Genomic DNA, 13,023 nt, shown 5'->3' with positions numbered 1-13,023 from the left:
TATGCGTATGATCACAAGTGTGCCGTGTGCTCCGGGAGGCCGCGTACGCGTATGATCACAAGTGCGCCGTGTGCTCCGGGAGGCTGCGTACGCGTATGATCACAAGTGCGCCGTGTGCTCCGGGAGGCTGCGTATGCGTATGATCACAAGTGCGCCGGGTGCTCCGGGAGGCTGCGTACGCGTATGATCACAAGTGCGCCGTGTGCTCCAGGAGGCTGCGTACGCGTATGATCACAAGTGTGCCGTGTGCTCCGGGAGGCTGTGTACGCGTATGATCACAAGTGTGCCGTGTGCTCCGGGAGGCTGCGTACGCGTATGATCACAAGTGCGCCGTGTGCTCTGGGAGGCTGTGTACGCGTATGATCACAAGTGCGCCGGGTGCTCCGGGAGGCTGTGTACGCGTATGATCACAAGTGCGCCGTGTGCTCCGGGAGGCTGCGTACACGTATGATCACAAGTGCGCCGGGTGCTCCGGGAGGCCGCGTACGCGTATGATCACAAGTGCGCCGTGTGCTCCGGGAGGCTGTGTACGCGTATGATCACAAGTGCGCCGTGTGCTCCAGGAGGCTGCGTACACGTATGATCACAAGTGTGCCGTGTGCTCCGGGAGGCCGCGTACGCGTATGATCACAAGTGCGCCGTGTGCTCCAGGAGGCTGCGTACGCGTATGATCACAAGTGCGCCGTGTGCTCCGGGAGGCTGTGTACGCGTATGATCACAAGTGTGCCGTGTGCTCCAGGAGGCTGCGTACACGTATGATCACAAGTGCGCCGTGTGCTCCAGGAGGCTGCGTACGCGTATGATCACAAGTGCGCCGTGTGCTCCGGGAGGCTGTGTACGCGTATGATCACAAGTGCGCCGTGTGCTCCGGGAGGCTGCGTACGCGTATGATCACAAGTGTGCCGTGTGCTCCAGGAGGCTGCGTACGCGTATGATCACAAGTGCGCCGTGTGCTCCGGGAGGCTGTGTACGCGTATGATCACAAGTGTGCCGGGTGCTCCGGGAGGCCGCGTACGCGTATGATCACAAGTGCGCCGTGTGCTCCGGGAGGCTGTGTACGCGTATGATCACAAGTGCGCCGTGTGCTCCAGGAGGCTGCGTACGCGTATGATCACAAGTGCGCCGTGTGCTCCGGGAGGCTGCGTATGCGTATGATCACAAGTGCGCCGTGTGCTCCGGGAGGCTGCGTATGCGTATGATCACAAGTGTGCCGTGTGCTCCGGGAGGCCGCGTACGCGTATGATCACAAGTGCGCCGTGTGCTCCGGGAGGCTGCGTACGCGTATGATCACAAGTGCGCCGTGTGCTCCGGGAGGCTGCGTATGCGTATGATCACAAGTGTGCCGTGTGCTCCGGGAGGCCGCGTACGCGTATGATCACAAGTGCGCCGTGTGCTCCGGGAGGCTGCGTACGCGTATGATCACAAGTGCGCCGTGTGCTCCGGGAGGCTGCGTATGCGTATGATCACAAGTGCGCCGGGTGCTCCGGGAGGCCGCGTACGCGTATGATCACAAGTGCGCCGTGTGCTCCAGGAGGCTGCGTACGCGTATGATCACAAGTGCGCTGTGTGCTCCGGGAGGCTGCGTACACGTATGATCACAAGTGCGCCGTGTGCTCCGGGAGGCTGTGTACGCGTATGATCACAAGTGCGCCGTGTGCTCCAGGAGGCTGCAGGTGTTGCGTAACATCAGGCTATTTTTATGGCTACACTTATGTAAGAGTCGGGAGTAAACACAGACGTGTAGTATTGCACAGAACCTGCTGTGAGCAATAAAACACATAAACATGTATCTGTTCCACTTAACTTATCGCTGTCACAGGTAATAAAGTTTACGCTATAACTCTGTGCGAGAGGATTTCACACACACAGCTGGCCGAAATACCTTCTCTCTTATCAGAGGGTAAAAAATGGTGTCATTTAACTGTCAGTTTTACGCTTTGTTACATTTTACAGGTGTGCGTCACAGAGGGGAAAATCCTCCAATTACTACAGAAACACAACATGAGTAAATGACTGTCTTCACAGTGCCTGATCTGTATATCAGCTGGGAGAGACAGATCACAGCCAGATTAAAGCCTTATACACAGCGGTACGAGGCAGGGAGCGAGACGTCACCTATCAGGCTGCATTGCAGGGCAGAGGCTGTATAGATGAGTCGCTAATCGCCAGTCTGCAGGCTAGCGATGCGTTCTGTTGCTATGCAAGAGGGTGGAGGGCCTGCAGAGCAGCACAGGAGTGACGTCACATGAGTGGGGAGAACAATGCTCTCGGGGGGGATCGATGGCTGCTGTAGATACGCTAGCTTCTCAGCAGAGGCGTTGGTTACCTCAGCCACGTTTCATCTAGCATGTGCGCAAAGCTTAAAGAAAACATGAAGTGCAAAATAATCAATTACCTAATATAAGGTAAAATCGGCTATCACAAATGAAATTACCTGCTTGCACACATAATTCTATAACTTTCTTAAATCCCACCAGCCGGTTTTTACTTGAAATCTTTCCGAAGAAGTCTGGAGGTCTGTGGCTTGCTGCCCCAAGCTCAGTGGCCGCCAATCAGGCCGCCGTTGCCAGAGCTGGGCCGGGCATGCAATAAAGGTTGAGGTGGCCACAGAGCTCCAGACTTCTTCGGAGAAGCTTCTGGCTGCTGATGGGGGGAAGGGGCGGTAGCAGTGGGGTTTAAAAATATTTTAGAATTATATTTTTACCCTATATTAGGTAGTAAGGTACACAGGAAACTGATTATTTTGTAACCTTGAGGTTATCTTGATGAACAGACAGGGACCAAGGCACATCAATGGTTCTGGCCCCTCTACTCTGCTCAATCCGCCACTTCCCAGTTCAAACATCTCAGTCCAGCGGGTGAGACTGCAATGCATTATACTGCAACAAGGTGGCCCCAGTCTCCAGATACCAGTAGCAAGGTGCCCCTCCAGATACCAGAATTAAGTAATAATAATAATTTCAATATTTGTATTAGTGCTTTTCTCCTGTTAGACTCAGATGGCTTGTGAGGCAGCCACTAGAGAGCACTCAGGGTAGGAGTACACTCGGCAAAAACGCTAGCGTTGCGTAAAATGCTAGCGTTAACGTGTATAATGTAAGTCAATGGGCCCCGTGAAAAAAACACATATGCATTTTTGAAATGCAGAACTTGCTGCATGTTTCTCCAAAACTCATCTAAAAAGCACATAATGTATGTCAATTGTGACGTAGAGGTATAGCGGTTTATTGCATTTTTATTGCGCTTTTTTTATGCGTTTGAGGATGTATACTTCCTGTTGACTTCCTAGTGATGAGCCAGAGAGGACATCAAAAATGTGTTTTTTTTACACATTTCCAAAAATTTCCATAAAACGCGTATAAAATGCATAAAAAAGCACAAAACCGGACTTGTGATTCATATGTGCGAAATACAATAGCAGTAAAATGCAAGCGAAACGCATACGCACTAAAAACGTACTTCATTATGACAAAAAATGCACAAATGCATACGCAGCAAAACACAACCTTTCATGCACCACCTAGTGTGTTCCCAGCCTCAGTGTTAGGGAGTCTTGCCCTAGAACTCCTTACTGAATAGGTGCAGCTTACTGAATGGAAAGAGCCGAAATCTAAACCCAGGACTCCTGTGTCAGAGGCAGAGCCCTTAACCAGCACACTATCCAGCCACCTGGATGTGTCCCCGAAACCAGAATTAAGGAGCCATGTGCCCCCAGATACCGGAATGAATTAGCTATGTGCCCCCAGATACTGGAATTAATCAGCTGTGTGCCCCCAGATCCTGGAATTGTGAAGCAGTTGATTACAAAACTCCTGCGTCCATACATTAGATTACTCCTGACTCTCCTGCCAATTGTTGCGCAACATATGATCACATCTGATGTGAATGTTCCGACATAGCCAGGATTGCTCGAATACCCCCTTTTACTATTCGAGTTGCTGCAAATTCGGGTTTGCGAAAATTCGGATTCGGTCGTAATCAAGACCATGCAAACCAATTCGAATTCGCAATTGCCTCGTGATTACGACGGAATCACGATTCGTAATCACGAATGGCCTTTAAATTGCTTCCGAAACTTCTTTTAGAGTAAATGATGCATAAAGCATCATGTTTTTTTTTAAAGAAAACCCACAATTAATTATGTGTGGTGGTATAATAAAAAAAAAAAAATTGGATGAAAAACATTGCGGCTGGGGGCCCTCTGATTGGCCCAATGATGTCATCCAATGGTTTCCGCACGTGTGCATTCGGATTCGTGATCGCGGATTTACGACGTGATCACAACCAAATTAGCATTAATCACGAATGCACGCAAATTCGAATTCCGTGATCTGTATTGATCACGGGTTCGGAATTCTTCCGAATTCGAAGCCAAACACTGCTTGTGATGACGGGTAATCCGTGATCACGAGGTCCTGATGAGCAACCCTGCACACAGCTGCCTTCTGGAGGAAGATTCCTAAATGATCGGGTGAAATGTACTTTACCAGCATTCCTTTCAACAAGTCGTCAATGCTTCTGCATTCCAATGATCTGTCAATCAAGGCGTATAAAAACTTCCTTCTTATCGATTTACTCAATGTGGCCATCCGGCCAAGTCTCTTGTCCCTGGGCGGTGGAAATCACCTACTATACCAACAATTAAAGAATGGCTGATCAAAGTAGATGACATTGCTCTATAGAAGAAGGGCCAGCAGACAAGATCGAATCCATAAATTCATCGTCTCTCGGGCTCGGTGGGGGAATTTAAAAGAACCGAGGAGTATGAAAATCTGATGGGATAAAGCTTTCTACATACATTCAATTTTATTTGGCCAATCACTGACCAATTTGACTGCTTCCACGTAGTATGAAAGTAAACAATTATTGAATACTATGAGCAGATTGTGTAGGTAAACCCCATACTACATAGAGGTGGTAAAATTGGTCAGTGATCGGCCAATTATATTTGAAAGTGTGTACCAGGCATAAAGAGAACCAGAGATGTGAAGAGTATTTACCTGGGGCTTCCGTAAGCCCTCTTAAAGAGACTCTGAAGCGAGAATAAATCTCGCTTCAGAGCTTATATATAGCAGGGGCATGTGTGCCCCTGCTAAAACGCCGCTATCCCGCGGCTAAACGGGGGTCCCTTACCTCCCAAATCCCCTCCGTTCTTTGCGGGGATCTCTTCCGCATAGAGGCAGGGCTAACCACCGCAGCCCTGTTTCACGCGCGTCTGTCAGCACGTATCTCCGCCTCTCCCCCGCCCCTCTCAGTCTTCCTTCGCTGAGAGGGGCAGGGTAGAGGCGGCGATGCGCTGCTGATAGACGCGCTGGGAGGCAGGGCTGCAGCCGTTAGCCCTGCCTCAAGAGCAGCAAAATCTACGACCAAGTTGGTTGTAGATTTTGCAGGGGGGATTTGGGGTGTAAGGGACCCCAGTTTAGCAGCGGGATAGCGGCGTTTTAGCAGGGGCACACATGCCCCTGCTGAATATAAGCTCTGAAGCGAGATTTATTCTCGCTTCAGTGTCTCTTTAAGGCCACTTGTCTCTCACCGTCTCCCCGAGTGGCTCCTGTCACCTGCAATACTGCCTGAAAGCCTGGAAGAGTCATGCTTCATTGCGCATGCGCGGTCAGGCGCGCTTCCCCAGCTTGTTCCTGTCCCTGGGAGTGTTCTGCGTTTCAGGCAGTAATGAGGGTGACAGGAGCAAATCGTGGAGATGGCCAGGGACAAGCGGGCTTAAAGGGGCATTATGGCGAAAAATTTTAAAATTTAAAATATGTGCAAACAAATAAGAAGTATGTTTTTTTCCCAGAGTAAAATGAGCCATGAATTACTTTTCTCCTATGTTGCTGTCACATACAGTAGGTAGTAGTAATCTAACAGAAGTGACAGGTTTTGGACTAGTCCATCTCTTCATAGGGGATTCTCAGGGATTTATTTATTTTCAAACGCACTTAGTGAATGGCAGTTGCTCTTTCCAACTGCCAAAAACTGTGTAGCGAGCAGGGAAGCTAGCCAGCATCATTGTTACTACCTAACAACCGCGTCACGCCCATGGGCGTGACCGCAGCTGCAGCCCCAGGACCACCTAACGCGATCGGCGGGGCTGCAGTTTGCAGGAGATTGCGCGCAGGCTACGCGCACATCTCCTGCTTGGTAGGCGGGGCTGAGCCTTCAGTCTCCCAGCGCAGATCGCCGTTTAATTAGCATCTACATAGCATCTACAGCGCTGCGATCTACAGCAGAGCTGTACTGGGGACAGCCATGTGACACAGTGTGTACCAGGCTTTAAAGGCTATGTACACATCCTAAAGCTGAGTAGTTTGTAGAGGTGTACAGAGGCGCCAAAAGAGTAAAATACGCTAAAATCATCTAAAAACATTCAGGAGGCGGTGGTGGACCAGACACTCCAAACAGACATCGATGCTGTCGATATAGTTAATAACATTTATTCACATACTCCTAGTGATGCTCAGAGGTGCCAAGCATAGTCTGGACCCCTAGCTGTGTGTTACTCCTGTTGTTTTGTTGCCTGATGAAGCGGGGTTGTGCCCGTGAAACACGTTGCCAGTTATCACTAGGAGTATGTGAATAAATTGTATTAACTATATCCTGAACGTTTTTAGATGATTTTAGCGTATTTTACTCTTTTGGCGCCTCTGTACACCTCTACAAAGTAAGTTATTCACCCTTGGTGGAAGGGTGACACACCCTCCTTTTTCTTCTATCCACGGAGAGCGACATCTTAACCCTGAGTGGGGACAGGTCTAATCTCCCCTCCTGCATCTACAGTGGTTGCCTCTGCGGTAACCCTGGTTTGTGAGTATAATACTTACGTTACACGTAATCTCCCCTCTTCCAAAACATACTACACTATATTGGGCTCTCGGGTTTTCTGCTGTCTAAAGCTGAGTAGGCACATCAGATATATAAAAAAAAAAATTTAATTGGCTCAGTAAGGAGGGCCAGTGAGATGCAAACCATACAATTTTTAAATAAATTTGCACACAAAATTTGCATAATCCTGCATCAACATGGAATTATTTGCATTGCATTAGCCTACCCTATGAGGCCAGTCCAATGCACTCTCTGTGAATTCTGATCAGCCTTTGTTTCAGAATGCCTACAATTTGCATTAGATTTGCATGCAGGTGATTAATAGCTTCATGCTGGTCATGTCTTATCATAATCTACCAACAACCAGGTCAACAAAGAGAGCCCATCCTGTTGCTGTACTGTCCCTGCAGTTTAGGGGCAATATTGAGAGGTGATCAGATAACCCTTCAGTATGTTCTGGACGGATCAGGTTTTTTGGGCTCAGGGATTGGCAGACGCCTGTGTTAAATATCAGTGATCGTGCGCCCCAGCGGTACATTTGGCGCTAGATGTGGATAGCAGTCATTGGGCTACTACATAGGAAATAATGGTTGTAGATGATCTTTAAAAGTGCCCATTAATGGTAAAATGTTTCCTTCAGATTCGATCTTGCAATGCGGTTTGAACAATTAAAACTAATCGGAAGGCAATTCTTGATTGTTTCCATTAAAGAAATGATTGAAGAAGGTTTTACATTCCAGTTCGATGATAAAATCCAACTTTTGGATCGATATTTTTCCTTTTCAATTGACCAAAGAATCATTTCACATCGTTTTGCACCACACACAGCACAGTTCTCTATACAATTTGATCATAGAAATTGTGTTGAAAGATCGAATCTGAAGGAAAAATACCTATACTGGAGAGAAAGGGGAGGGGTCATTTGGCTACCTATACTGGGGGGGGGGGGAGAGTTATCAGGCTACCTATACTAGAGAGAAGGGGGGAGGGGTCATCTTGCTACCTATACTGGGGGAATGAGTTCTCAGCCTACCTGTACTAGAGAGAAGGGGGGGGGGGGTCATCTTGCTACCTATACTAAGGGGGGGGGGGGGGGGGCTGGTGACAGTGGCCTTGGGCGGTAGAGAGTACAAATCCGGCCCTGGTAAGGCTTGCTGACTGCAGTGGGGGACCATATATATTCATATTAGTTTTGGATTCATTTCATGCAAATGAATCCCAAAGCATTGATTACTGCCATAAAAAGACACATCACCTCTTTATAAATAGGGTGATGTAAGAAGATGGGGTCTGTTGTCAGAGCCACATGTGTTTATACATAACAATAATGAAGCTATCCATGTTCAAGGAAAACAGACTTGCTTCACTTTCTATAATCACTGCTATGAAAAGAGAGAAGGAATGTTTCATCTATCAGAGATGATCTAATACATCTTCCTGTACCTCTCGCAGTGATATACAGTCCCAGCGAGACATCACTGGAGGAAGACCAAACCATATCATATCTAACAGTGCAACACAAACCCAGATGTGTGTATGTGGGTGTGTATATATATATATATATAATCATTCTATTGACTTGGATGCACAGATTGATATGGGATGGATGGACGGATAGCATATGGGATATATAGATACACATATTGACACATAGATAGATAGATAGATATACATAGTTTGATATGGGACTAATATATAGATTGATATGGGATGCATGGGTAGATGGATATACAATTGATCTATGGATTTGAATGTAACGATACACAGATTTATATGGAACGGATATATAGATGATATTATTATTATTAATTGTATTTATAAAGAGCCAACATATTACTCAGCGCTGGACAATAAATATATACAATGATACAAGGATGACATAACAAGCTTATACAACATAGAACAAAGTTATACATGCAATTTGTATGCGATATGGGATGGTTAGGTAGGCTCAGTAATACAAGTACAGGCTGTCATAGGATAGGAGCACATGATCCTGTAGATTACACTACGGAAGGGAGGACCCTGCCAGAGGCTTACAATCTAAAGGATGATTGATAGATAGATAGATAGATAGATAGATAGATAGATAGATAGAGCAGTCAATATGCACATAAAGTGTGTACAGATAGAGGGATTGCTATGGGACTGATATATAGATTCAGAGGCATCACTAGGGTTGGTGTCACCCGGTGCAGGAAGTTGTGGCGTCACCCCTTTCTTACCCCATGAACCTCCAACCTCGTCAGGCTACACAAATCCAAGAATACTTTCTTTGTAGTAACGTTACTGGCTACTGTGATTTGTTGAGGATGGGGTTGGGAAGGGGTTATGTTTGATTGATATTTTTACCCATCTGCTCCAGGGGGTAAAAGTTAGGGTTAGGGATTGTTGCTCTATAAAGGAGGTGAGGAAGGGTTTAATGAATTTTATAATGTTATGCTGGAAGCGGGGGGGTTGTGTCTGGCAATGCTTGGGCCCTCCCTCAACTACAGTATTAGCTCTCTATTGGTCCTGTGCTGGTAATGATCACTTCTATAGATGCTGTAAATAGTAGTAATCCTTAACACACTGTTCCCCTTCCCCTTCTTGCACCTCTGACACTGTAGTTGCCATTGGCAGGTTTTGGTGCGCCGTATCAATTGTTATGTATAGAGTGTTGGGGGGCCCCAATGTAAAACTAGCATCGGGGCCCACAGCTCCTTAGCTACGTCACTGTATAGGAAGCATGGGTATATGGATATATAATCGATCTATTGGTTTTGATGTAAATATATATATATATGGAATAGATGTGGGGATATATAGATAGATAGATAGATAGATAGATAGATAGGTAGGTAGGTAGGTAGATAGATAGATAGATAGATAGATAGATAGATAGATAGATAGATAGATAGATAGATAGATAGATAGATAGATAGATAGATAGATATAGTCAACATACTGATATGGGATGTACAGATAGATGGACTGATTTAAGGGTGGATAGAGTATGGGATATGTAGATACACATATTGATAGATAGATAGATAGATAGATAGATAGATAGATAGATAGATAGATAGATAGATTTGGTATGAACAGAATCAGAAAAAGATTAAGATGAAATGGGGCACTGAGCTTTTTTAGTAAGATTTGGTGGGGCTAGCGTCTACCAGGCCCCCTAGACTCTCTCCAGGCCCTAGGCAGCTGCCTAGCATTGCCTTGCAGATGATCCGGCTCTGGGACAGATAGGTCACTATACAGACAGTTCCCTACTTACAAACAACTAGAGCTACACAATGTTTCAGAGATACAAAGAAAGTCAATTCATGGTCAAAATATCCAATCCTATTTTATTATTAGCTGAAACATATTTTTGTTGCTAAATGTTACGGTATTGAATAAACTATTAAAAGTAGCTTAAAACACTTCAACGGCAGTTTGAAAACTACCCAAAAAACCCACAAAAGCCATATTTTATATTATATGTCCGAATCCAAAGCTGTCCGCAAATAATTAATTTACCCACGTTTCACCATGTATATCACAGGACTCAACTTACACACAATCTCCCAAAACAGAACCTGTTTGGGGACCACTGTAGTCTATATTGATATGGGATACAAACTGATCAAGAGATTCATAACAAAAGCTGGTAGATTGATGTACGATGGATAGGTAGATCTGTACTCACCGTGAGTGTAGACAGCGCAGGAGATCAGGGTTCCCAGCAGCAGCAGGGTCCAGGCTGAGCTCATGGTGGAGACTGACCAGGATCTGGGCTTGTGGTGAGAGAGATCTGCTGTGATCTCCTCCTTCCTCTGCCTCCTGTATTTATAGGCTGAAAGAGGACATTTCCTCCTGCTCGTGGAGTTGGCCGAGAGCCCAGTGCTGGGATGTGGCCGATTCTTCCTATCTCTGTACACCTTGCTGGAGTCTAAGGAGGCACTCCGGACACAATGGGCTCTATTCACAAAACTTCTCATAAATGACTTATTACCGTATTAATACAAATAACCTTTCAGCACATTTACAAGCAAAATAATCACTCAAAGTAAGTTGTTCCTGATTAACTTCATTTCAATATTACTTTTCTTACCTTAATTATATTATATTCTTGCTCTTTGTGAGCTTCAAAATGTAACATCGATAAGGTGAAAACAGAGGAAAAAGCATTCAGAATCATTCCCATTGACTTCAATTCACTAAGCATTAGTGCAGGCAGTGCAGCAGAAAACAGCTGATTTTACTGAACAACTTGTCAAACGTCAATTCACTAAGGCCGATACCACCGCATGGAAAACTAAAATTACTGTCTAGTGAGGAAAATTACCGACTTGTGAAGTAAATTACTGGCTTATCAGGTAAATACCTCAATAAATGTAAATTCACAAATACAGTATTAGGCCCAGTGCACACCAAAAACCACTAGCAGATCCAAAAAACACTGGAGGTTTTTGAAGCAGATTTCAGAGCGATTCTAGGCATGTTTAGAGACGTTTTCTACACATGCCTAGCGTTTTTTGGAGCGTTTTTGTGTAGCAGATTTCATATATTGTTAAAGTAAAGCTGTTACTGAACAGCTTCTGTAACAAAAACGCCTGCAAAACCGCTCTGATCTAGCGTTTTTCAAAAAGTTTTTCCACTTTCCTATACTTTAACATTGAGGCAGAAACGCCTCAGAAATCTAAAAAATGCTGCAGCCCCCGAGTTTGCATTTGTGGAAAAAACGACCGCCTCTGGTCTGCACCAGCCTATTCACTTTCATTAGCCAAGCCGTTTTCCCCCTGCAAGCATTTTAAAAACGCCTCAGAACCGCTCTGGTGTGCACCAGCCCTGAGCATGTGATAAAACAAGTGAGATGTTCGGTATCTCCATCCTGGAGCTGTCAATAGCTGACACAAGCAGCAATTCGGAAAGTGATAGAAGGGAGGAAACAGAGCACAGAAAAGGGGAAAACTAATTACACTAATCAAAATGCTGCTTGTATCACATCTTTTATCCATTTCCCCTGCACTGCAATATAATGATGATCAAAATATGCCAATTACGATTACGCAAAATTTTGCATATTTTTTCACAATGACAGCCATACGCAATTATGATTTGGACATTATTATTATTATTATTTATTGTATTTATAAAGCGCCAACATATTACGCAGCGCTGGATTCAAATGATTTAGTGTATTCCATTCGTAATTTTGCATAATTACGTGAAATTTTTCTTAATTCTGTGCCAATAATAAAGCATAACAGCAAAGCCCCCATACATGTATTTGTCACCACAACTGCTACGTAAGCTGAGGGTCATAGTTTGAACACATTAAAAAAAAAATTAAAAAGAACTTTAGTAGTTCTTCAGAACATTGATTTTAAAAATAGAAAGGAAAAATGTTTTTAAAAATAAAAGTTCAAAAAACATTTTTCCTTTGCATTCCTAAAATTGATTATCTCAAAAACTACAAGGTCGTTTTGGGAAAAAAAATGTTGCCTTGTTCCCACTATTCTCTTAAACTGAGAAGCATATGGATTTTTCCTTTTAAAATAATACCAGTTGCCTGACTCTCCTGCTGATCCCCTGTCTCTAATACTTTTAGCTACAGCCCCTCAACAAGCATGCAGATCAGGTGCTCTGACTGAAGTCAGACTGGATTAGCTGCATGCTTGTTTCAGGTGTGTCACTCAGCCATTACTACAGCCAAATATATCAGCAGGGCTGCCAGACAACTGGCATTGTTTAAAAGGAAACATCCATATCCCTCTCAGTTAAAGGAGTGCTGTAGGGGGTTGGGGGAAAAAGAGTTGAACTTACCTGGGGCTTCTAATGGTCCCCCGCAGATCTCCTGTGCCCACGCAGCTAGTCACTGATGCTCCGGTCTCCGCCTCCTGTTCACTTCCGGCCTTTCCGACTTTAAAGTCAGAAAACAACTACGCCTGTGCAGCTGTGTCCTCACTCCCCCTCAACAGGCGCGTACTGCGCAGGCACAGACGATACTGGGCCTGCGCCATACACTGCCGGTGACGTCAGGGGGAGCGAGGACACGGCCACACAAGTGCAGTTGTTTTCCAACATTAACCTCTTTGTCCTCCTTGACGTAGAACTATGTCAAGGAGGACATGTGCGCTCCCGCGTCCGATCGCGGAATCAATGGTGCCCGATCACTGATTCCTCTCCCTGGCAGAAAAAGCAACAGCTTCTCTCGGAAGCTTCGCTTTT

General features: G+C 45.4%; 1 protein-coding gene across 1 annotated transcript in view; it reads right to left on the bottom strand.

Moving 5' to 3' along the window:
* LOC137561060 (C-C motif chemokine 19-like) overlaps positions 1–10,580 on the bottom strand; it is a 75,260-nt gene extending 64,680 nt beyond the window's left edge. Inside the window, exon 1 of the mRNA XM_068272289.1 lies at positions 10,499–10,580. Coding sequence (XP_068128390.1) covers positions 10,499–10,562 — 64 coding nt within the window. The 5' untranslated portion in view covers positions 10,563–10,580. The remainder of the gene's footprint in view (positions 1–10,498) is intronic.
* Between the last annotated feature and the right edge of the window lie 2,443 nt (positions 10,581–13,023).

Source organism: Hyperolius riggenbachi, chromosome 1 (assembly GCF_040937935.1).
Source record: "Hyperolius riggenbachi isolate aHypRig1 chromosome 1, aHypRig1.pri, whole genome shotgun sequence".
NCBI lineage: Eukaryota > Metazoa > Chordata > Amphibia > Anura > Hyperoliidae > Hyperolius > Hyperolius riggenbachi.
This window is presented reverse-complemented; position numbering and strand designations above follow the sequence as displayed.